Source organism: Orussus abietinus, unplaced genomic scaffold (genome assembly GCF_000612105.2).
Source record: "Orussus abietinus isolate OABI.00-Male unplaced genomic scaffold, Oabi_2.0 scaffold15, whole genome shotgun sequence".
NCBI classification, from domain to species: domain Eukaryota; kingdom Metazoa; phylum Arthropoda; class Insecta; order Hymenoptera; family Orussidae; genus Orussus; species Orussus abietinus.
In genome coordinates this window covers 1,167,313-1,192,718 of record NW_019396010.1, presented here as the reverse complement: position 1 = coordinate 1,192,718, position 25,406 = coordinate 1,167,313, and the positions used below count along the sequence as shown (strand labels likewise).

At 45.2% G+C, this 25,406-nt stretch overlaps 5 protein-coding genes across 9 annotated transcripts in view; 3 read left to right on the top strand and 2 right to left on the bottom strand.

Moving 5' to 3' along the window:
- Nucleotides 1-9,036, top strand: part of LOC105696507 — a 48,737-nt gene extending 39,701 nt beyond the window's left edge. The window contains exons 3-4 of the mRNA XM_012419032.1: nucleotides 430-699; nucleotides 1,715-9,036. Coding sequence (XP_012274455.1) covers nucleotides 430-699; nucleotides 1,715-2,044 — 600 coding nt within the window. The 3' untranslated portion in view covers nucleotides 2,045-9,036. The remainder of the gene's footprint in view (nucleotides 1-429; nucleotides 700-1,714) is intronic.
- Nucleotides 9,037-10,698: 1,662 nt separating this feature from the next.
- LOC105696510 (ADP-dependent glucokinase) lies at nucleotides 10,699-13,920 on the top strand. The gene is made up of 5 exons (XM_012419035.2): nucleotides 10,699-11,368; nucleotides 11,481-11,768; nucleotides 11,904-12,040; nucleotides 12,117-12,565; nucleotides 12,643-13,920. The coding sequence occupies exons 1-5, from the start codon at nucleotides 10,986-10,988 to the stop codon at nucleotides 12,883-12,885; spliced, it is 1,500 nt and encodes a 499-aa protein (XP_012274458.1). The 5' UTR covers nucleotides 10,699-10,985; the 3' UTR covers nucleotides 12,886-13,920.
- Nucleotides 13,921-14,097: 177 nt separating this feature from the next.
- On the bottom strand, nucleotides 14,098-21,736 carry LOC105696508 (zinc finger matrin-type protein CG9776). 3 transcript variants are annotated; one of them, XM_012419034.2, is made up of 10 exons: nucleotides 21,598-21,736; nucleotides 20,893-21,211; nucleotides 20,697-20,825; nucleotides 19,919-20,084; nucleotides 19,599-19,777; nucleotides 19,158-19,520; nucleotides 18,614-18,719; nucleotides 17,291-17,409; nucleotides 16,938-17,210; nucleotides 14,098-16,856 (listed from the first exon to the last, which is right to left on the bottom strand). In XM_012419034.2, exons 2-10 carry the CDS (start codon nucleotides 21,184-21,186, stop codon nucleotides 15,054-15,056), a joined length of 3,432 nt encoding a protein of 1,143 aa, XP_012274457.1. In that variant the 5' UTR covers nucleotides 21,187-21,211; nucleotides 21,598-21,736; the 3' UTR covers nucleotides 14,098-15,053. The 3 variants fall into 3 exon arrangements, with proteins under 3 accessions (XP_012274457.1, XP_012274456.1, XP_023290223.1); XM_012419033.2 differs by having other exon boundaries at nucleotides 14,098-17,210; XM_023434455.1 differs by lacking the exon at nucleotides 21,598-21,736 and having other exon boundaries at nucleotides 14,098-17,210; nucleotides 20,893-21,268.
- Nucleotides 21,737-21,906: 170 nt separating this feature from the next.
- Nucleotides 21,907-24,922, top strand: LOC105696535 (fukutin-related protein). The gene is made up of 3 exons (XM_012419086.2): nucleotides 21,907-22,577; nucleotides 22,662-22,919; nucleotides 23,005-24,922. The coding sequence occupies exons 1-3, from the start codon at nucleotides 22,113-22,115 to the stop codon at nucleotides 23,773-23,775; spliced, it is 1,494 nt and encodes a 497-aa protein (XP_012274509.1). The 5' UTR covers nucleotides 21,907-22,112; the 3' UTR covers nucleotides 23,776-24,922.
- LOC105696534 (dynein intermediate chain 2, ciliary) overlaps nucleotides 24,736-25,406 on the bottom strand; it is a 51,932-nt gene continuing 51,261 nt past the window's right edge. For all 3 annotated transcript variants that reach the window (XM_023434458.1, XM_023434456.1, XM_023434457.1), the window contains one exon: nucleotides 24,736-25,339. In XM_023434458.1, the coding sequence (XP_023290226.1) occupies nucleotides 25,153-25,339 (187 nt within the window). In that variant the 3' untranslated portion in view covers nucleotides 24,736-25,152. The remainder of the gene's footprint in view (nucleotides 25,340-25,406) is intronic.

Below are 25,406 nucleotides of genomic sequence, written 5' to 3'. Positions count from 1 at the left end.
AGTAACGAACCATTAAACGTCACCGCGGAGACGCGAAACGCCGCGACGCGCGTCGCTCGGATCAGCTGATTTCGCGAAGGCCCCTTTTGCATATGAATATACGGCGGAAACATCTTGGTATCGTTGGTAAATAGTTTATATCCATACGATACAATTTTTTTCAGTCCAGAAATCATTATACATATATCATAAAGTTACTAATATCCTCCATAATTTTATTATATATATATATATGTGTACTAAATTTATAACACATGTTATATACATTTAATTTGAAACTATGTTATAAAATTAGTATACCATGTCTGAATAAACCTTCCATGAGAAATGTTATAAAATTCACATCTCATTTTTTATGACGGCCATTGCGAAACGTCACAGTTGTACGTCGTTTGGGCTCGAGGTGATCTCTCGACTTTGTTCCCGCAGATGCTGTCGGTAAGCGCTGGAATGGAGGTCGGCAGCGGAGGTCACGGTGGTCACGGGGGTCACGGGGGTCACGGCGGCCCCGCGGGCGGCGGAGGCGGCGGGGACGGGATGCAGGAAGCCATGGTGGCGGCCGCGAGGGACCGGGCCGTCCGGGCGGGCAGCGTCCGGCAGGACCTCGCCCTGGACCTACCTCCGCGGCTCCAGCTTCCGGACGGCGAGGAGCGCCCCTACGGGGCGCACACCGCTCTCCATCTCCGCGATCCCGAGCAGGTGAGACAATTATTCCCATCGATTTTCGCAACCTTGCAATATTGGAGAATATACATATATACATGTATATATATATTAAGGTGACGTGAAACGCGTCGGGGAACTCGATCAACGTTGGTAATGATTTTCCTAAATACCTACGTTGCCGACATTCGTTTTCATACTGACTGTTGTGTCGAATTATATTGAGTATTAATAAATAAAGTATTAAATAGCACACTCCACCTGTCGTTCTCGTACAATAATTGTAATGAAAATCGAAGCAAAACTCGAGAGACGCGGAGAGCAGGGCCGCTTTTTCGAGGTTAGGGTTTCGGTAATCAAAGCCCGGCCGCAGCTGGGGGGGTGAAATCGGGGTGGAGGGCGGCGGACGAAAACACTCGAGATAAGGTGTCCGGTCCCTTTCCCTGGGTCGCGCGACCCTCTCCTCGGGGGTCTCGATGTCCGGGTAACTTTCAAGGGAACGGCCGCCTGGCGCGACTCGGCTATACTCGGCTACCCTCGGCTCCGCTCGGCTCGACGCGACGTAAACACCGCGGCCGGCCTTGAGCCGCGGACGGACGCATCGGAATTCTCGCGGTGATCTTATCCAGCCTCGCGGCTTTATCGGAACTCCCCCCCCCTCCGGAGGGAGGGGCCAGTTATTATTATTATACGTACTATGGAGTGTCCGAGATTTCCAGTCTTTTATATATATATATATAAAATTAGGGAAAGTATGTATACTTTCGTTTTATATATATATAACGACCCTTTCGTATCACCTTAACCCCTTAACTTGTGCGCTCGAGTTATTTCGAGCGGCGTTGTATTTTATGCTACTACAATTCTCCACCCTCGAATATAATCGAGAATTTTATTTTTCTTTGCCAAGACTTTTACATTAAAAAAGAAAAAATTGATTTCTTTTGGCGGTTTTTTTTTTTTTTTTAATCTGTGCGTTAAGGGGTTAAGGGAGCGTTTCTGCGGTGTTCTCGTAGAACCCCGGTTCCCTAAAGTGGGCCTTCCGTTTCAGGAGAGCGAGATCTACCAGAAGTGCGTGCGCCCGCCGCCCAACCGGACGGTGTTCGACAGCGAGAGCCCGCCGCCGTACCGGAGCCAGTCGGCGCTGCTGGAGGCGCCCGAGCGGATAGTGCGCTGCCACAGCGCGGGCAGCTCGCTCCTGAGGGTGTTCCGGAGGTTCCCGAGCGGAGGCTCGGGGAGCTCGACGCCGGCGGTGCTGGTGCCGCGCAGGCCGACCCTCTCGAGCTACTCGGAGTCGAGCAGCAACCTGAGCAACCTGTCGAGCCTGACGGTGGTGCCGTGCGAGGCGGACGAGAACCCGGGCCACCGGCAGCACGTCTGATCCGCGCCCGAGGCCCGACGGGATGACCCGCCGAGAGACCTAGCCTTACTCCGCGAGGAGGCCGCCGCGGCCGGGAGGAAGCGGCCGCGGGCCGCGGGGGTGGAGGGCCGCCCCCTACGGGGAAATCTCAAGACTGACTCGCGGGAAAAGCTTCGCAGGACGGCCCCTTCGGCCACCATCGTCCGGTAGAGCGGCGGGGTGTCCCCGTCCCCTCCGCAGGGGGAGGGAGGAACGAGGGAGGGCTCTCTCTCGTCCACGGTTTTCCCCGTCGATCGCTCGACGCCGATCCCGGAGGGCCGGCACTCTCTAGCCAGATCTCAGATAAGTCCAAAGTATAAGTCCAAGCGCGGCGGGGGAGGTGGAGGCGACCGGAGAGCGAGATGGATCGACCGAGACGGAGGATGGGGAATCCGGAGGATCCGGGAAGAGGAGCGACCCCGGGAGGGGGACGCGGCCACCTCCGCGTCGGCGTCTCGGCGCCGGCCGAGAAGAGGACGGACGCCGAGAGGGGCGATATCTCTCCTCGGTGATCGCGACGGCGATATGGACGCTACCACGGGGCTGCGGGGGGAGGAAACGGGTGGACGAGGGGGGCGGATTGCCAGTGCGCGCACGCGCGCGCGCGCGCGCCCAACACTTTGAATTTAAGGGGGACCCCTCGGGATCCAGACGATGCAAAGTATCTCTCCGTGCAAGTTTTTCTCTTTGCGAAAAAGACTTAGTAAATTATTTATTGGCAATATTGCGACTTGCAAGATTGCGAGTTTATTATTAAAGGGGGAGCGCCGGCGAGAGAGCCGTTTGCGCGAGCGAATGGGTGCGAGGGTGTGAGAGAAAGGGGAGAGAGAGGGGAGGAGGACGGGAGCGAGCAAGTCGGAGGGAAGAGGGGGGAGTCGGGAGAACGGGCCGAAGAAGCGGGGCGAGAGAGAGGGAGGGAGGAAGAGAGAACCGAAAATGTAGTGCCAAGAGCGACAAAAGAACTCTGTAAATATTAGGCTAGGTAGTTCAATATCGGTATAATAATTACGACTAAAAATGATATGCTACTACGTATCGATTAAAAGGTAAAGATCCAGCGGGCGTTGCTACGCGCATTATATATACGAGGTACACACACAACACACACACACACACGTGCGAGAGAGAGGCGACAGGCCGTTCGCGCGAGGAGCGAGGGAGCGCGCGAGCGAGACACCGGAAGTCGGGCCGGATCCTGCGGAAAGACCCGACGGATCCTGCGGAATTTTCTTTACGGTCGTCGCGAGAGGTCCGCGATGGGCCGACCGTTCACGTTTTAGTGATGGACGTCGCGGGCGTCTCTCTCCCTCTCTCTCTCTCTCTCTTTTTCTCTTCCTCTCTTCCTCTCTTCCGCGCGAATACCTCGGCGCCGACGCGCGCGACTCGCTCGCTTGCTCGCCGACTTCCTGCCTAATGTCTGATATAACGCTACTTTTATTATTATTCAAATAGATAAGGCCTCAGTTTTGACGAAATAGGACGAGATCTGCCCCGAGGACCTGTCGAGATGACGCGCGCCGCCTCGACGACGTTCTTTTCTCTTCTTTTCTTTTCTTTTTTATCTTTCTTTCTTTTTCAAATCTCGCGCCGCGCCTTCCAGTCTCTTCCGGGAGGCCTCGTCGAGCTCGGCCGACGGACGCGTCCCCTCGCCGTTGACTTTTATCCCCGGATACCCCGGGAAATTGGACTACGCCGATCGACAATTTGCGTTCAGTATCCGCCATAGTCTTGCGTATGGGAAATTACCCCGTTTACTGTGCCCCGGCGATCGCTCTAAGTCGACCGTGTCGTCGCGGAATTATTCCAATTAATATTCCCCGTAGCCGTGAACCACGCGGCCATGAATGAATCTCTTGAAAGTCGTTTCTAAATCTCTCTCTCTCGAGAAAAAAAAAAAAAATAAAAGAAATATAGGTGTCTCGAGGTTTTACGAGCTCGCAACTCCTTTGAATTTCTACGGAGATCATCGTACAGATGGTAATTTCGGCTTAGCGAACGCTGGGTTATGGTAAATTAATATTTAATCGTAATTAGAAAGGACTATTGCCGGCGTCCTGGCCCGTCATCCATAAACACCTTCCGCGTCGTCTCCGTGAAGCGAGGATAAAAATACGAGGTGTAATTCCTGTTTACCTTTACATCCATCACGTACCCCCCCATCATTGTACTAAAAGAATTACGGATATAATACGTGTATATGGAAATTACCACCGCGTCGCCAAGATCTATATAACCGAGATGTACATTCTATGGAGCCGCTCTTTTTACTCCGTATATTCTACTCAAATTCTACCGTATTACTCATTGGATCGTAATTAAAAAGTATGCTCCGTAGAGGGGGATCTCTTTCCGCGAGTGCTCGACATATCGCGTAGGTGAAACAATCGGTCAGGAACGTGTACACGGCACGCGTAAAAAGCTGTCGCCCGCGGGATCGGCGAGACACGCGTATCGCCGTGACCAATCCGAGTCGAGCGATAAACAAATTCCCTCGGCCAGACGTTTTGCAAAACAGTCCCCGGCGGATACGACGATGTTATCGAGCGAGCTCTCATTGCGAAAGTCGACCGCGAGGGGAATAAAGCGATCCCGGGTGGGAAGGCGGAAATTATCGCGGGCCGAGCTCGCGGGTCCCTCGGGGGAGGAGCTTATTAATTTAATATTTATAAAGATTCGCGATCCGTCTGCCACGTGGACGAATAGCTCTATCGAAGTAGGCCTTTACCCTTAGCGCCCGACAGGGCGGGGGTCGAAACGCCGTCCGTCGAGCAGGGATGCACGAATGCAAAGTACCTAGGGCGAGCCTCCCATTATTCCCGGGTTGAGGCGATGCGAAAGCGACATCCGAGGGGAAGGAAATTCCCATAGACCTCGAGACGTCAAACCGAGTCGGCTCGAGCCCCACCACGTGGTTGAGCTAGAAGGTGACGGCCAGGAAATGTCAAATTTGATGGAGTTCCCTTTTTTTATGTCTCTAAGCAAGTTTTTATTAATGACGGTTCAAGGGGGTTGGGACCTTCCCTGGGGCCTCCACGTCCACGTGGGGGTGGTTAGCCACGATAAGCACGATTAGGTACGGGGGGTAGATGTAGGGGTTCCTCGAGGTCGCTTTCGCGTCGCCTTCAGGGGAGGCGAGAGGATAAGACTTATCTCAGGTCCGGTCGTCGGGGCAGAGCGAACATTGAATTTATCCAACTATCTCACGAGAAGTCACACCAATTCATTCTAATCGGAGGGATTCATCGATAGGTAATAGGTCGAACGAAGGGGATGCAGTTAAGGGAGGGACTTCTAGCCGCGACTCGGTATATCCCGGTGCGATCTCGACGTCGCGAGTCGTCTGTTCGCCTCGGTGTTCATTCGATCGTTTCTAAGCTGAACGGCTCGAAGGCCGATAACGGTATCTACTGCGTGTGCGTTAATGAGTGCGAGATGAGCGAATGGGTATGCAAATTGCCGGATGAGCCTGGAGGGGCAGGATTTTGTAGGGCCGAGGGAGAGGGTGACTTGTCTCGATAAGACCGAATCCGTGTCCAAGCCGTTGTGTATTAGAAATTGGCGATCTTTGTACGGTTCCGTGTTGGCCGTGTGTTGCTGTTAGATGGTAAATCGAGCTGGAGGGTTATGAAGACTCGCGTTCCGAACTACGCATTGTCCTTAGGGCGTAATCGATCTTCGGGGAGGAGATACGTGTCTCGAAGGTACGGCGAGGAGGACGGAGGCATTGTCTAGGCAGTTCCACGCACGCGAGAATAGACTGCATTGTTCAACTCTACCCGGAAAATCTTGTAAGAAAAATTGGAATTAACTCTGTACATTCTTTGTCATGCGGTACCATTAGAGCTAATTGTCGCTCCTAGCTGCTCCGATGTCTACAAAGGATGCGTCCTATCTTGTTAAAAAAATTGGAAACAATTGCGAAGTGGAGGAGTAGCTAGGCGCGGCGACAGGAAAAACCCATTCAAGCTGAGCTGAACACGAAACTCTGTATATTCTTTGTCATGCGGTACCATTAGAGCTAATTGTCGCTCCTAGCTGCTCCGATGTCTACAAAGGATGCGTCCTATCTTGTTAAAAAAAATTGGAAACAATTGCGAAGTGGAGGAGTAGCTAGGAGCGGCGACAGGAAAAACCCATTCAAGCTGAGCTGAACACGAAACTCTGTGCATTCTTTATTATGCGGTACCATTCGAGCCGAAAAATATAGTAGACCGAGATGCGTGGTTGCAGACGCAATGCAATATTATAGGCGAGGGGAATAGGAGGGAACTTTGTGAAAGAAGCGCAAGGTCGGTCGAGGAACTGCAGGGATCCAACGCTCTCAGGAATTTAGATGATAGATGCTCATTCCTGGGATTATTCTCCGGGGCGTTTCAGTCTTTTTCTGGGGATTCGCGGATACGAAAACGCGCCTTTTCTGGGCCGAGGGAGGAAATAGCGCCGTTCGTTAATCTTGTACACCATCCGGGAATTACCGGCACGAGGTGACTTTTCCTCCCACGGTTGTACATTGGTGGTCGCGAGTGCCTTCCCTGTGATCATGGAATCCCCAATGCACGACGGGGAGGCACTCATGTCCACCAGTGTACACTCCACTATGTGCGACTTGTAGATTAAGAGCTGATTCTCCGCTCGTTTCTTTTATACTGTCCTATTAGATGTATTTGTGTAAAGACGAGTCAGCCGTTCCGTGCGAATAGTTTTAGAGGGCGGGGACGTTGTGGCGATTAGAAGCAACGTGTTATCATTTTTGTCGTGATCTCATTGGTCATAGGGTTATTAAATGCAAAGTGGTAAAAAGTGTTATACGGAGGGGCGACCAGTTCCGTTCCGTCTAGGGGAAAAACTTGACACTATTCTAGTCCCAATTATTAGCCCATCTCGGGATCTCCAGAGAAAGACCTTTTCGGAGAATACACTCTTGGTCTCGCGTCTTTAATCGAGCTGCTTTTCGTATCGAGGGAAGCAGGATAATCGGATCGGGAAGGCCGTCTCGGTTACGCTCGTTGATATGAGATAACGAAGGCACGCGTGGTGGAACGAGGGAACAGCGGGACGACTAGCGTAATTGTTGTATTTAATATTCGACGACGTGATCTTACGATTGTAATAAATATTAATTATTGTCGGTAGACGAACGAAACAAAGGGGCCTCGTGGCCCCATGGGTTCTGTGCAAGCCTCGGTTGGATTTAAGTGTTATCGAGTTAGATTGAATTATAAATTGATGATATCCGCGCGAACGATACGTTAAGCGAATGTAAGTCTTTCCTAGGGAATTGGTAGTGCGCTCGATTATTGTGATTTATTATTGAATATCGGTGGCACGTTATTGCGATTCGTTGATCGGACCTTGGGGGTTTCCGGCGGGCGTTATTATGATTAAATATAAATATAAATATATAAATATATATATATATATATGGATATATATGTACTATTGAGGGAGGTTTTTCGAAAGCGGCGAGACGGTTCACCCGCGGGGATTTTCTTTTTCTTCTTCTTGTTTTTCTTTTTTCTTTTTTGGAATCGAGAGAGCCGGCTTCGTCTTCGTCCAGGCGAATATCGATGGGTGGTGGGGAAAAAAAAAAAAAAAAAAAACCCGCGGGAAACCGGATGCCTCTCGCCTTTTCGAAATTGGTCTTCCGCCGTTGAGAATCTGAACGATTGAGAGTTTGTAGGAAAATTTTTTCGGAAAATGACGCCCGTCCTCGCCTGATAAACCCGTAGGGGCGAGTAACCTAGTACTGATTAATCCGGAAACGAACTCCCGTTGGTTTGCCGGGTCTAATATTGTGATTTCACGAGGTGTTCCAAAGAGATAACGGATAAAGAAGGAAAGAAAGAAAAAAAAAGATACTAAAGATTTTCGCTGTCGAACGTCTTTTATTTCGCGTTCGTGGTCGGTGATATACTGCTGTATGATTGTACGTCGTGTGCCCTTCGAACTTTGTCGATGTGTCGAGGACTAGCGCGCCATTCCGCGTCCTTTCCGCGGCGGGGAAGAATCGGAGACGCCTCGTATCCGCAGCCTTTAAGTAAACCGCTTCCCGGAGATTCTTTGAAACTCGGAGAGAGGGATCCGGGGGAAACTCGAGGCTCGACGATCTTCCCACCGCGTTTAGCTCCGTACACTGGGAGACATCGATGCCTCCCCGTCCTGCACAGGCGATGTCGTATCTGCAGGGGAGGCATTCGTGTCCGCCACCGCGCAGGGAACACTTTTCAACGAACGAGCGGTACTTCTTCCCGCACAAACGGGAATTTGGCCAATGACAATCCCACCCTGGCGTTCTATATTAAGCTGCGACAATATTATTGCCAACCGCTAACGACCGCTCCCACTCGTAATCCGGAATGCTTCCGATAAAACTCATGTCATTTCAAGGGCGCGTCACTTTTTCAACGGTACAGCGTGGACTTGCGATACCTCCTGTATCGGAAATTAATCCGAAGGGTTGGGAACCGCGCGGGCGCCATTTTGGAAATCGGATTCAGAGGGCGAATAGTCGTCCTTCGTCTCACCGTCGAGTTCCTCGCTTACTGGGAAATTAAATAGACGTTCGAAGGTACGGAAAAGGTCGGCCAAATTCCCGATCACCTCGCCGAGAAGCATAATATCCGCGAAGAGATGCACAGACCCGCGTGGCCCCGATGGTCACGCGCGAGGAATCCCCGAATCAAAATTTCTCGGACCATCCCCTCGAGACAACACAGTGGCTTATGCAAGTTAAATTGCAATAGAGTGAGTGAGAATAGAGAGAGAGAGAGAGAGAGTGAAAACGATTGAGAGAGTGTGTGTGAGACAAACGTTGTCGCGTTGTTCGAAACCGGTCAAGCGGCTGATTTTTCGATATTCGTCGGAGCGCCTTCGCGCCGAAGGTTTCGGACGTTTCGAGGAACTCTTTAAAAGAAATACAAAAAGGAGAAAAAAAAATAATAAAAATAAAAATAAACAATCGTAATCGATGTGTAGAGAACAGTGTCGTTTAAGTAGGTCGCTTCTACTATGCCTCGTTTTTCGGATGAGAGAGTGGAACCAAAATGGCCGCGAGCCCAACTCCGCGGATGCGAATTGCGAGCCATCTTCGGCGAAATCCCGGATTAAATCGGGAAGGGACCGCGAACGCCGACTCCAACGAGCTCTCGAGACTCGAACGCGTGTTATATGTCTAGGCGAAAATACTGTTTTTTAGGCGATTATTCATCCGAGGGGCGTTCAAGCTACGGCCGCGCGGCAGGTCACCTGGGAATCTATTCTCGAGATTGTACGATCAACATTACCATGCGAAATTCACATTTCTCTCTAAGACTTATAAGCGCGACTTTGCAACAATGTGAGATTTTGTAATACAAATCTACTTGTGTGGGAGAAAGATCGTATGAACTCGTGAATCGACCCCTAGGGGAGGGAAAATTGTTTTTTATACAGTAGAGTTGTACCACTACCGTACATAGAGGTGAAGAATGTTCGTTGTTCACTGCTCTGGCTTGCTAGAAAAGCATCTCGGGCCTCGCGGAGGCTGTTCGGACGTGGATCTGGACCAGAGAGAGAGAGAGAAAGAGAGGGAGAGAGACGCTCTGTCGCACGGGATTTCTATTCGAGGCGGCTCCGGACAGTCCCTTTCGTGCCCCGATCAATCGGCAACCATTTCGACATTGCAAGATTATTGGTGTACTTATCACGCAGTTTTCTACAAAATAAAGAAAACGATATTGAGAGAGAGAGAGAGAGAAAGAGAGAGAGAGAGGGAAAAAAAGAAAAGAAAGAGATGACATCGTCAAGGAGAGTAACTCACGCTGTCGAGTTTCACCCCCTACCGATTCCCATGGCCGACGTCGCCTTCGTCCTTTTCCTCAAACGAATTCCTGCGATAGTTCAAGAATATTCTGACAATATTATGTACACGTTTAATACTTATCGTGGGATTTAGTCATTTTTATTACGGGGAATACCGGTTGGATTATAGATGGGGAGGAAAGATAAACGGCGGGGGGTTGTCAAGGTTTACTTGACCCTGGGAAAAAAAAAAAATTGTATAGACGCATATGTTTTGCGGATTTCGCTTTTAAGGCATTTTCCATCTCCCCGCGAGCCGTCTCGTGGAATCTCGAAGACGTGGGCGACTCGTGGTTATTTTTGCTCCCGTGAGAATTTTTCTTTTTCACCGCTCGAGGACAATGCCGCGCGCTTTTGTTCCTCGTATTGGGAAATAACGCAGTGACATTGCCCCCCGGGAATTTGGCCGAGGAGAGAAATTTAAAATAAATGTTTCGGGGAAAGTACCATTTATGTCGACGACCTTCATCGCGGAGGAGTTTCCCATAAGAGCGGACGTTTTCACGTATACTCGCCGACATTCCGCATTTCCAGGCTGACAGAAGAGTGGGATTATCTACACGTTTTCTTCCGTATAAACAGGCGGTGCTATGGAACTCTGGAATTATCGACCGCGTCATTAGTGGAACTCATTCCTTCGTTACCGACGCAAATAGTTGCTTCTTAGGCAGGTGCCTCACTGAGCGCGTTGGGGGTCGAAGAGCGTCGCGTTCACGCGGTGAGGATATAAAAACAATTAGACTGAGCTTAACCTCACTTCCTTTGCAGTTCCGATTGGACTTTCATCCTTGATACGTTGCACTTCGTATCATATCCAACGCGCTCAAGTCGATCTTCGGTTTTACTCGATGTAAATCCAGTCATACATTTACACTAGTTTTACAAAATCGCGCGATCGCGTTCTGTGCTGCCCTCGGTGGAGAATACAGGCGACTAACGGACTTACCTCCAATGCCGGCCCAACATAGGGATCAAACTCATCTGTGTTCCCAATTTGTCTCTCAGCCCTCTATTGTAGAACTTTACCGTATCGCAGCGCTTAGGAGAAATAAGTGTAGGTGTTTTAAAACCCGGTAGAAACGCTATGGGCAAACCCACGGAGGAGTGCCGCAGAGCACCGCAGAGTGCCGTGTCAGCAATGGAACGGAGGGGGATTAAGTTCGGCACATTTCTAACAATTTTAGCGGTATTAGTTGGCATTTACTACCGCAGCCTGGAAAATCCTCTTCAGACTCGACTAACGGCGGTTTTAAAAGCCCTTGAAAAGGTAGAGAGCAAGCACGAGATACCTGTCAGACGTAAAGTCGCGATAGGTTATGGCATTTGCACTGACGTATACATTGACGCAAAGTCCTTATTGCATTATTCAAATGACATTGGGAATCCGGAGCATTTCGACGAGATAACCACTCGGGAACAGCTTTTAAAAAGTTTCGCGTATTACTTTCGTTATGGAGCCGCCGCGGAGTAAGTAAACATATTTGGTGGAAACATTTTTAAATGCCGTTCCTTTTTGGGCTAGTAGGAACAGTTTTAATGGTCGCACCATATGGGGGCATTGATTAATTTTTTCTTTCAGGCGGTACATGCCTAATACAACTTTGTTCGATGAACTGGTTTCCCAGGCACGTTCTTTTCCTTCGTCGTATTCAACGATCGGGGGGAATGCAGCAGTTATGGCATTTAGATTTCTTAGGGAGGGTTGCGACGTTATGTTGGCTGCCACGATGACTCAGTCGTTGCATCAAATGATTCCAGAAAGCATTAAGGTTGTAGGTGGCAGAGTCGATCGCGATGATACACATTTAGTACTAGAGTACAAAAACGGCGAGTACTGGGGCCCTTATTCGAGCGTAAGGGCAAACAGGTATTAGCTTCTTATTTAATATTTTTTTTTTAAGCAAGGAAAATGGTTAAAGTCCAATTTCTTAACGAGAGTTAATTTTATATCTCTTTTGAACAATAATGTGGTATAAATTCTTATAGATCATGTATATTTCAGATATATAATTCATAACGATGTCAATAATCCCATGGTCAGCTCATTGGATGAGTTCGACACGTTGTTAACGGAATCTAGGCCTGATTTGTTTGTTGTTAGCGGTCTTCAAGTAATGGATAATTATCCTTATGTTGAAGGTAAAATAGTGCAGATTATACTTAGCATTCTAAATTATGCTTTGCACATTGAAATGATATGACCATCCCTTTTCAGGTCAACGTCGCGATTTGTTATTGAAGATAAAGAAACAAATGATTAGTCAGTCAGAGTCGACTAAAATTCACTTTGAGATGGCCTCTTTTGTCGAAGAAAGTCTTCTCTCTGACTTAATTAACCTTCTGATCCCTTATACAGACAGTTTAGGTATGAACGAACAAGAACTAGCCAATTTGTACAGTTCCATGTATTATGGAAACATTTCACTAGTAACCAACTCAAATCCACGAGTTGCTACCGTTCTTGATCAGATGAGAACGTTATTGAAACTGATGTGGGAGAAAGGACAGTCTTTTGAGAATGCCAGAAAACTATCAAGAATCCATGTGCATACTTTAGCTTATCAGGCAATTTTAATTGTAAAAAATTCTGCCTGGCAGAATCTCATAGCAGCTGCTGCCAAAGCATCACTGACAGCAAATCGTCATGTTTGTGGATCCAGTGACGTAAGTAGCATATAATGATACCAGTTTAAAATTAATTTTTCTTTCATCTCTATTAATTCACCTTTGACTATGCAAAGGTTGATCTTCACAAAGCTGCCTTGATTATGGATGACAGTTTCTCAACGTCAATCAAGAATGGAAAGAGAATACCATTTAATGTAGATAAACCAGTTTCCTGTTGGGAGGAACTGATTAAATGTAGTGGAGATACTGTTGTCGTTGAAGTGTGCGTAGCACCAGTTCTGGTGTGTACGAAGGCTAGTCAAACCGCTGGTGGCGGTGATAACATTTCAAGTGCTGGTCTAGTGCTCCAGATTTGAGTCAATTAATTGACATTCTTATGATGGGAATTTTATACATTCCTTCAAGTTATTTTACTTGCCTCAATCCTCTTGGCGAAAGTACTGAAAAACAATTTCCATATACATGCATCCAGTGGAACACTGTTTTTATTAAAAAATGATAAATCTATCATGATATTCAAATATAATCATTCCAATTTGAAATTGAAAGGTCTAATCGTGTTTTCAAGTAGAATAATGAAAATGTATTAAGGGCTACTAGTATGTTGACCAAAGGAGACTTTTCAATTTGATATTAACAAAGCATGGAACATTTTGTGAATACTTCCTACTCAATCTAGAAATCCATCCGGCTCACCCAATTTTATATTTTCTGTACACCAATTAAGCTTAATTCAAAGAGTACCGATGTAAAAAGAAGTCGAAAGAATTTGTTCACACAATGTTCCTAATTGCTTTGGCCATTTCTTGTCCTTTATTGAATGCAAACGTAAAGTTGCTAGATATTAATTACGTCAAACAGGTCATGTATGAATGGCAAGTGGATAGTACTCGTGGAAGTCTACTTCGAAGGAATTATATCACAGACTATACGACGTCTAGTCTTGTATTTTTCGCTGATGTATGACGTAATGTAGGTACATCACATCTTGAAGATTTATGCAATTCTCGGTTTTTATTTCCTTGACAAGTGTATGGAAAACGACGTTCATGTCTGACTATTTGTTCTTACTGCAGCGTGCAGTATTAACACAGGCTGTATAATTTTAATAGTAATGTATTGCTATAAATAATTTGAAATGTAAGGTAAATTAATGAAGATTAGGTTTACGCCAATGTCGTACTTTAGAAGTTTCAATGTGATATGTTAAAAAAAAACCAGTTGATGGTAGAATACAGTTGTGTTCAAATGTTAATTTACACAGTACCTCAAACGAGTCACTATCGCTGTGCCTCAATTGTCACTATTGTTATACCACTGTTGGATATATTTACTGGATTCTATGGCATCATATAAAATAGTAAGACTGAATAAATGTCCATTCCCACCAATTAAGTATACAATGGTTCCATTTATTTGTCACTGTTCGGATGGGTAGATATTACAACGTAGCGGTAAAAAAAACTACCATAACGAGGTTAACCACAACTAGATCAAACTGATATGTTCAGGGCCTTTACAAGACTTTCCAAGAGGTTCCCGAGGTGTGAGTACAGTAAAAGATCGCATTCACACTTTCCACGAGTTATATCTTTTATTATTCATCTGGGAAATTCACTGTTTAAAAGTACCAAGAACAGGACATTATATGGTATAGCCATGAATACGGAATGAACGGAATTAATGAAAAAGCAAGTAAGACCGGTGTCAATATTTGCTGATCAAAAAGAGGCATTTACCCCGGGAGACTCGGAGGACGACTTCCGTTAGAACTATACACCAAAACTCTGAACTACTTGAGAAAAATGGGATAACTACAATTTGGGCGAAATTCTCGATGCTAACGTTAAAACCACCTCGTAAAACAACGCACTTTCAATCCAAAGAACAGCCAAGTTGGAGACCACGTTTTGTAGCATATTGTGTGTGGAATGTAACGTTGCACGTTGTCATCCAATCGAAGCTCCCTATTTTGTGGCACATCGATGATATAAGAAATATAACGGATACAGTGTCCTCTTTATAAGACGGTGTTATTCTTGCCGATATTAAGCACTTCAACACATTTCCTGCACAACTTGTAAATACCACTTGGTCACACGAACCAGTATTCGTGCTCTGACACATATATCTTGCAACATCTATGCCTCCACGAGAAACTTATCGGTACACTCGAGTCCGTATCCAAGGCTGACCAAATACTGAAATCCTATCCGTCATGGCACGTCGAAAGAGCGATACAAAATATTCCAAACAGCAGCTTCCACTAATCCTGCCGACATTCAGAGCCTTTCATCGATCACTAGCAAACCGTTAAAGTTCTCTTGGGAGCAAGAAACCTTCCTTGCACTAAGGAATAATACTTTTTCCAACTTTACCGAATGCGTCAGAATAGATTCTAATAACTCTTGCAGGAATCGGTCCACATCCTGGAATTCGTGGCCAAGGTGGCTCATCACATCGGGTTTCTCCCTTCGTGGCACTCAGAGAGGCAGACGAAAACATAAGAATAAAAGGTATCCCCTTACAGGATAGTGTCTCCCTCGTCGATGCCAAGCATCCTGAGGTCATCGGGTCCAGGTTGTGTGTCGACTTCGGCCTCAGCTTGGGTGATCTCCGGAGGAGGCTGATCCATGTATTCCGGTCCATATCCGACACATCCCAACATACTGTACATAGAAGCATAAACCACTCCACCGTTCTCCTGGTGACTTTGCTGCTTGGTCTCGGTCTCTTCCTTGGGGAAGATGATATTCAGAGCCTCCTGAAGATCATCTGGCAGAGGGATACTAGGGTCGGGCTTCTTCTCCGTAGGCTCCGGGATCTCGGAAACGTCGTGCACCGGAGTGTCCACTGGCACCACCGGAGGCATCGGTGGAGGATGGTTGGGTACAAACGACACCGGACAAGGTGGATATCTGTTAAGAACAGGCGCCGGGAACGCAGGTGCCGGAGTCCTGATGGGAATAGGAATCGGTGGAGGCCTATTCGGCGTGAACTGAGGCGTCCTGGGAGCCATAGCCGGAGGTTGAGCACTTGGCGTGTACGTGGGCGGTGGTCGGTTCATGGGCGGTAACTTGGGCACGGGCTGAGGTTGCTTCTGCTGCTCCACGATGGGCTCCTCGATGATCACGTCCTCCGACTGGTCCTCTATCTCCATATCAACGACCTGGGGAGTAGGCACGGGCGCCTTGGTCTCGTGCAAAACCGGCGGTGGAGGGGCCACGAGGATCTTCATCTGCTGCTGCACCTTGCTCACCTGGGTCGCGTTGTTCAAGGGGAGAGGGGTAGCCAGCTTCGTGATGTGCACCACCCCGGGGGGATTGATGATCTCGCTGGGCACCTTGGGAGTGTCCTCGAACTTGCTCTGCGAGTAAGGGAGAGGCGCGATGTCCTTCTCGGTCTTCGGCTCTTCGGTCTTCTTCTTGAAGAGCGGTAACCTGCCGATGAACGGCAGCTTGCCCTTCGCGGTCTGCGGGGGAGTCTTCTTGGCTGGTGGGCCGCCCTTCTTCGACTTCGAGGCCGACTCGTTGGTCTTCTTCTCGAACTTAGATTCATCGTTCGAGGAGTTGTTCTCCTCCCTCCGGTCCTTGCCGTAGCGATCGTAGCCCCGCTTGGGACTCTCTCTCCATCCCCGGTCGCTCCTTCTCGGCGAGTCGCCGCTTTCTCTCTTTCTGGGCCTGTCCTCGTAGTAATCCCGTTCCCGGTCCCGGTCGTGATCCCTGTCCCTGTCTCGGTCCCTGTCCCTGTCCCTGTCTCTGCCGCGCCTCTTCTCGTATCGGCCGCTCCTCTCGTACCTCTCGTACTTCTCCTCCCGGCGGTCGTACTTGCGCTCCCGCTCCTCCTTGTACCTCTCCCTGTCCCTGTCCCGGTCCCGTTCCCTGTCGTCCTCCTTCTCGCTCGGGACCTTGCTCTCCGGGGGCTTCACCGACATGTTGACCTGCTGCTTCGTCCAGAAGCCCATGTGTGGTTTGGGCATCTCCTCGGGCTTCGGGATCTCGATGGGTTTGGTGGCCATCTGCTGGCTGGTCGCCGGCTTTTCCTCTTCCTTCTTTATCCAGAAGGACTTCGGGGGCTCCTTTGGACCCCACGCCTCCAGGTCCTCCTGCCCCTTCGCGTACGAGTTCTGTCTTCGCTCCTCCTCCTCCTCCTCTTCCTCCTCCTGTTCCACGGGCTTGTCCTGGCTCTGCCTGCGGTTCCCCACCTTCATCTCCTCCTCCTGCTTCGCCTTCAGCTTGTCCCTGATGGAGTTGAGAAGCTGCCGGTCGTCCACCTCCTGAGAGGGAAGCTCGCTGGCCTGTTTCGGTTGGCCTTGCGTCCAGTGCCCCTTTAATTTGATTCCGTGATAGTCTATCTCCTCGTTCAGGATCGCTTGGGTAGACGCCTTCATTTTATTTCTCATAGCTACCCTGATGCTCCTGGACATGTCCTGGTCCGAGTCGGACTCCGTGTTCTCCGACTCGCTCGAGGAGTCGCTGGCGCTGCTCCGATTCCGCCGTTTTTTCGCCTTCTTCTTGTTCTTCTTGTTCTTCTTAGACTTCTTCGACTTCGTAGGCGGGGGCTCGTCCTCCTTCTGCTTCTGTAGCTCTAGCTGCATCTGCTTGTGCTTCTCCTCGGAGAATGCCTTCTCCCGGTCGGCCATCCAGTCAGTTTCCCAGTGGGGGTTCTGCTCCACGAATCGCTGCCGAGAGGATATATCGAAGATCTATCACGGGGAATTATGTAAGGATGAAAGACCAGGGAGAAATTGGATTAACTTACGGAGAAATTCTCGGAGTGCCGTTTGGACTTCAGGTGCAGGCTGGCGCAATGCAGGTCGCCGATCCAGGAGTCGCAGAGCTTGCAGTACCAGGCTGTAGCCGCGCTGAAGAATTGCAGCCCTATAACCCAAAATTCACGGAATTATGGTGACCCGTCCGTTGTAGTCGGCAAACAATCGTAAGTTCATAAAGAATGACCTTGTGCTCTGCCGCAATGCATTCAAGCGACTGAAAAGATAAAGAAAACACATTAAAGTCTTTTCACGATATTCGAGACCGTGGATCCGATCCTTCGATAAGGGTTCCCTGTTGTCACCTGGAAAAGGACGTAGGATCCTGTTGCCTTTATTTTTCTTACATCGAGTTTACAGCTTATTCGTAATAATTGTGTAATCATTGTAATACAAGAGGTAACACGATGTAACATAATTTGCTCAATCCAAACATACCATAATTGCCTGACGCTCGAGAAAGGTTTGAATTTTAACGAGACCCTGATATATAGGAAAGTCAAATGATTAAACAACTTCTTGTTGTGAATGGATTATCAAGCACGTATGGTATGTCTTTACAAAAGCGTTATAATTTTTAAATAAAATTCGCATCTCTTTAACGTTCCGTTGTAATCAGGTAATCACGAGATAGGAGAATCTACTCGACTTTGTCATCGAGCGTAATGATACATTTGTACATTATTGTAGTTGTTTATGGACGGTTAGTTTTAAACAAATAGACAGCGTCGCTACTTGCATACGGACATGGTACGCCCTTTGTCCGAGCCCTAATTAATATATCCCTGATGGAAAACAATTTCTTGCAAGTCTCTTCTCCGGCTTGTTGACCTAGAGGTGTGACAATCGGCAAGAGCAACATCCACGAGGTGAGGAGAAATATACGAGACAATTGTGAAAGAAGTGATAGCTGAAAATATTCCTGCAAAAATCTCCTTCCGAATTCCACTTGGATTCCGATGGGCCTGCGGTTTTGGGAGTGGCTCGCAAGAGAGTGCGAGGCAAAATTTCTTACTACCAACATTCGAGTATATTTTATTAACTTGACACTGCATTTAATCGATCACTTGTCCTCTCCAATAATGACCCCAGAAATTCATACTCTCACAGGAGAATAATTAATGATAATCCTAGTAATTTTTCCTTTTTTTTTTAATACGAGATGTTAACAATCGCATGTTGTAGCAAAGAAACTTTTCCCCACCCGCGCTTGCCCAGACTGCTTCTTCAATACATACCAGACACCACAGTGTCAGTGCGCAAGCTACGGAATTGTACTCTATTAGTAATGATCCACCGGTAATAAACCATACCTTTAATTGGAGTTCTTTTCGTTGGCAGCCCAGGATAATACGGCATTTCCTTCTCGGTTCCCTCTCCGTTCCGCTCGTGCCATGGCATGTCGACGATCTTGCGCTCCTGTCATGTTAAGCAACAAGTTAATAACATTTTATAAGATAATTATTACGGTCGAAAGAGTGAAGGAATGACTGACACATTGCTCAAACCCTGTGGCTACTTCGGAGAGACTCGGTTAAAGTTCCTATTTCGACCTTCGGACGATTTTAAATCACAGGTAAATAATTATTGTACAGCGAATCATGGTCGGTGTATTTGGGAAACACACGTGACGACGGGCTGACAATTATTCACCTGTCATGTAAAATATTTAGAAGGTAGGAAAATTGCTCAAATTGGTTTCCGTTGACTTGCGCCAAGAATTAAGCGCTTCATCACTTCCTATGTATTATTGATAGCTTTTAATCAATTCTCAATTAAATCAATTTCGGTTATCGGAAGAAAGTTATATGAAGTCACACGAAAGGAGGAATATTAGAAGGTGAGTCATGGACTTACCAAGCAAGTTTCTTTGTGCTCATTGCTATGAAGGTGATTTAAGTATTCCTTAGCCGTTTTAGGAAAGATATCGCAGACTTTACACCAATGCATTTCAGGATCATAGTGGACAAAATTATACATCGGCTTGTCCTCCGGAGACCTCTTGTCCGCTTTGCCATCCTTGTCCGACTCCGGAACTGACAATCTGTCAGGAGACACAGACTTCCCTTCGGGAAAGTCTTCTTTAGGACTTCTCGAATGCTTACTAGCTTCTAATTTATACTTGCTCTTAAGGTCTTCGACGGTGGCTTTGTCTCCAATAATACCCGTGAGCATATCGATCACATTGTGTATTGACTTCATCTTATTTTGGATTTCAATCTGAAATTAATTCATCCCACCTTATTTCTACAAAGTCCAAGGCAAAGTTTAAAATACAATTTCATTCATAGTACACACCTGAAGCTTTTGATTCTCCTTTACGATGCGGTTATTTTCTCGACCGCCCTCCTTGCCTATTTCATCACATTGCTGCCGTAAGATTTCTAATTCGCGCTGCAACGTTGTTGATTTCCTGACGTACTCCTCCCGTTGTCTAGCCAATGTCGCTTTCTGTTGCTTGACTTCAGCTGCGATTGCTGTTAATTGTTTCAGTTGGAAGAAATGTTATGATCGCGTCAAAAAGATTAATTAACGTGCTAATGTCATTTCCAAAGCAAATGTCATAAAAAGAAACGGATTAACATATCTCTACTACTTTACACAAATAAAAAAGTTACCTTCTTTTTTGGCATCCTCGGGTCGAGGTACAGGTGGTGCCATAACTGCTGGACTGGGCTCGACTGTTCTTGACGTATCCTGCTGTGTCGATAGATTAGGCGGTGGCGGTGGCTGCTGACTTGCATATGGCACTTGATTCCCTTGCCAGTTCTGAGTAGAATAATCCTATGAAAGGAATGGTTTAATTAACTCTTCTATCATTAAATATATTCATCGTAAAACCTTACCTTTTGGCTTCTGCATTGATATCAGGATTTTGGATAAAACATCAGCCGTTCTTCGGGGCGAAATGACCGATCAAATATATTGATTTCCTTATTATCGGTGTCAGTAAAATAAATAACGCGAATATATACTTACTGGAGACTTTGTGATACGACGATACAAAAGTAACAAGAGTCATTTCAGTGGACAAACACTACCAAATGTAAAATAGTAATGTCGTTTAAATGTAGCTTTCCGACATTTCAAGTTATTTTAAGTACACATGTTTATGCATGTATATACAGGACATAGATTATTTAAATACACATATTAATGATAGCGACACAAGGTTCACTAAAAAGTGCCATAGTTTTAACGATCCCATCAATTATTTTAAATAATGGCATATTAAATACGTCCCGTTGAGAAGTTCTGTCTCATAATGCTTGAGGTTATGGTCTACTATTACTAGAAACATTCCGGGTACAAAGCTTAATTGAAATCGATATTGGTTGCCATTTTATACCCAGAATAAAGACAACAGATGCTTAAATGAATTATGTGTCAACTTACACTGCGATATCCTGAAGGCTGTTGGTAACCATAATCGTAACCTTGATTGTAGTTGTAGCTGTAGTTATTATAGCCTTGGTTGTATGCAGGCAATGGTGGTGGAGGTTGGCTTGTATTTGGAGGTCCGCTCTGAATTAAATATTGATTAAGTATAAAATACGAAAACTATACGAAATAAGGAAACAAAGAATAATACCGGATATTGATTATGAACCGAAGTCACATATCCTGCCGATGGAGCGGTGTTGTTCGCCGAGGCTTGTCCTTGTGCCGGGGTTGCCTGCTTCCATTCTTGTTGCCTACTCGATTCCTTTCTTCTCCGCTCTCTCGATGCTGATCTAGATCTTCGTTCCCTTGATCGCGATCGCCGATATCTAGATCTCCTAGGAGACGGAGACCTATCGTATTTTCTTGATCTTCTTCTGTGCGAAGAGTCTTCTGAATCAACGCTCGGACTCCGTGGGCCTTTCCTTCTAGATTCTTGCTCCATATTCGCCTCCAGAATTACTCTTTAGCTTTATTAAAAAATATAACAATTGAAATCCACATAATATGCAAAAAGTCTAATATACATTGCACAGGTACATTATAAAATCGAGGTTATCTCGTAAAAGAATTGTCAATAAAAATGTTTAATCAATAAAGGGCACTGTGATATCGCAACACTGACGCGTTTGAATGTTCTCTCAATAGGTCAACAAAAGTTAATACATTTTACATCTGAAGAACGATCAGACAGCCCATGGAAAGTAATTGTTCTTTTCGGAATTTCAATCGTGCCAAGGCGTTACCGGATCCATGTGAAAATGTGTAAACGTAGCCTCGATGCGGCCATTATTCGCTCACTATTAAAGAAACGATTTACTATCTGAAGGGATTTCTTTGTAAATATATAAAGTACCTGTTGTCGTGACCAGTCAATATGCGTCCTTAAAACCCGTTATCATCGAACACCTTTCGGTTTATCGGCGAATAAAGCACTAAAAACTTTTTATTCCCCGGTGGCAACCACGTTCCGCGAAATTACGTACATTCGGAAGAAAAGCCCAAATGTGATAGGTTTGCGAACGGAAGTCGATGAATATAGCTATTTCCAGAATGGCGACCGGAGGTTAAGAAGAATAACCTAGAGTTAGTTCTAACGTAATAGCGCTGTATGCAGTGAAGAGGTTAGAGTTTCGAACATAACTAAAGTCTAAATCTCATCGAATACGGCGAGTGTCTCGCTGTGATCAAAGTTACGAGCAGTAATTGAGTGAAAATCTTTTCATGTGCGAATGAGATTGTGTGAGGAAAAAATGGCGGAATCAGGAAACAGTCTATTTGACGTTTGTTTGAAAGGAACTGATACTGTGATTACGGAGATCGGATCTCTTGGAACCTCCTAAGAATGAGGCCACAACACTTGTGATAAGCATGCGACTTAGGTTTGTCAAGATATTGCTGGTGCTCGCATTACTGGGAAGTATAATAGTCTGGCACAGAATATGGAGGTTATTCACGGCGCAACGAGCGCTTCAAGCTTCGACGCCGGGCGTTTCGATGCCGGAGGTGCCCCAGAAGTTCCATCATCGTCTAGCACGTCTCGTTACTGTCATAATACGACAGTTCGAGACATTCGAGAACGACGTCGCTTCCACGGTGGAGTCTGTTTTAACCTCCTTTCCTACGGTACCGATATTGATAGTCTGCGATGAGCTACCTTATCCTCCGCTGGAGCTGGACTTTGCTAACGAGAGTATGCGGAACGTCAGGCTCATCAATTTGCAGCCAGCGTTCAACAAATCTTTTGAGGAACGGAATCCTTTGTCGTATATTCGCACAAAGTTTGTATTCTTCTTGCCCGATGCTACAAGGCTGACAACAAGACAAGTCATACAGGTAATTCCTATCTCAAGTCCTATCTTAGGTTATGATATAAAAAAGAATTATATTTATGTTATTAAGCTATTTTTAATTTTACAGGATATTATGACATATGTAACTAAATTTGGAGCAGTAGCAGTTCCTGTCGGAAAAGGTTCCCTTAATTGTCTTGGAATGGGATTAAAAGTGAAAGAGTGGACATTGAGATTAACTACCATTGCCGGGACAGAATGTGATGCAGTAATGGGTAAACATGCCACAGCGATGGAATCAAAAACGTTAAGAAGACTTTCGGATCCTTTTTTGTTACCATTTACCGATGCAATGTACGTGCAAACTACAGCGCTTGAAATAAAGGTATGTATCAACTGCATTATATAACATTTTTTTTATAAAACTATTTTAAACAAAAATGGTTCATGGTTATACCGATTGTTATTAGATTCACATAATGAAAAACCACAGATTCAATGAGGGCAAACCTTTGTATCGTAGTCATCAGGCTCAGTGGAGAGTCCAGCAGCTTCAGCAAAATCGTGAAAGAATAATGTTTGAAAAGTTAGGTATAAAGAAAGTAACAAGAGCGTCAAATACAGTTGAATGGTATGGATGCTCAAGAGAAACGATTCGATGCTTTGGGCCGGTCATTAATGGTGTACCCTCTTACTTATATCAGAATCGATATACTCCACCTTGTTGTCTTGCTGGTTTGAGAAAGGTGGCACATCACGTAATTGATAAGCTGGAAGAGGTTGGTATTCGCTTCTGGTTAGAGGGAAGTTCGTTGTTAGGTGCTATGAGAAACAATGACATTCTACCATGGGGACACGAAGTTGAGATAGGATTTAATCGTGACGACATTATGAGGTCACCCTGGTTAGTTAAGGCTCGAAATAAACCAGTTGTTGATAACCATGGCTTTGTATGGGAGAAAGCCACCGAAGGTGAATTTTTCAAAGTACAGTACTCCAAATTAAATCGTTTGCACGTGAGTTTATTGCCCTTTTACGCCAGGAATGGGACAATGATAAGAGATGCGTGGTTTTTAAAGAATCGAGATTTTCCTGAGCAATTTCTTCACCCGATGTCGAATATAGAATTTGCAGGTAGACAAGTGCCCAGTCCAAATAACATAAGAGATTTTCTAGAACTGAAATACTTCAAGGGTGTGGTAGAGAATCCCGAACTGCCCGGTAAAATTACATTCGAGTAGTTCTTATGACACTTTTTGTCCCTTCGAGGCTATCCAATTGCTACTAGTCTTATGAATTTTTACTCAATGGCTTTAATAATATTAGCTGTATACAAGTGAGCCAGCTAAGCTTGAAACAGTTGCATATTTTTTACGTGTATGCATAATTATTCAATTTAGGTTTCTTTATGCATACATCTGTATACATTTAAACTTCTAAGATCTCGAATTTTGTTTAACAAAATGATTCCTTCTAATTTTTTAAGTACTGTTCTTGCTGGGTGAGCGCTCCCAAAATTACCCAGCTTTTTGTAATATTTTGTAAAATATTACGAAGGAAATAACTTGTTGCATAGTTCTTACGTAAATACTCAAGTTATATTATAATAAATATATATATATAATATATACTATATTGTAAATGTTAATGCGGTGCCAAATAACGTCTCAGTACTGTTAACCTCATAGAACTCAGAAAGACTGTTTTTCTATTCTAAATAAGTTCCAAATACCAAGTTTCACTTGATTAGTCATTATTCTTAGCAGTATCCGATAAATATTACAAGATGGCTGTTCATAATTTCCTGTTCATGATTAGTAGCAAATATGTGATGCAAGCATTTAAAAAAAATATGCATTAATTTCTTTTATACGCAGTTTACATTATTCGCATCCAATAAGACATAGGAATTTTAATATGGTACTATACCAGATTATGTAAAACGAAAATGAACTTTTGAGATAATTATACAAAGCTACGACATAAAAGTTATAGAGGAAATTTGTATCGTTCACAAATTCTTCATAATCTCTATACTCCTCTAACAATTATTCTACGTGTTTTCCACAGTTTAAGCCAGAATGGAATTATTTACAAGTTATTCTCTTAAACTAGAAGAGAACGTTTATATAGATTGCACTAATAACCAAATATGATCTACAGCTCAGATAATCGTAAAGATTTTTTTCATTATCATGAAATACGGCTCAGTAACAGATTCCTTTAATAATGTGATATATTTTACATTTTTCGAAGAAAATCAAAAGAAGTGCGTTAAGAAATGATCTTTGTAGATAGTTCGACAAAGTAGTAAAAGCGTAAATATACGTATAATACATTGTCCGAAGTGAATGTATAGGGTAAACTTGGTTATTTATACTTGGAAAATAAATTCAAGAATACTTTACTATATATAATATAAAAAGTGCTTTATGCTTAAATAATATATAAAGAACTCAATATATATGTATATGTATATATCAAGGTTAATACCAGAATTTATTTAGATCGTTCTGGCATGTTTCTTAGCCAGAACACGTGTTAAGGAAATTTTCTTCAATAAAGTGTATCATTGTTACCGATCAACTGATTTGCATTTCTTAAGGCATTGAAGTGATCTATTTCTCTGCTTTGTTCGATGTAGGATTTTCAGAGGCAGCAAAGAAGGAAGGCTCCCTCACATAATTTAATAATCTTTCTAGTTTCATGCTCTCCAACTCAAATGGTGTTAAATGAAGTTGCTTTTTCGTCGGTTTAACTTTTATGCGCAGATTTGGTGACAATTTCATCGCGCTTACCGTACCTCTGCAATTGAAACATTGTCAGGTGTCGCTTATCCGAATTTTGAATTAATGGAAGTTATGGAGAGAAT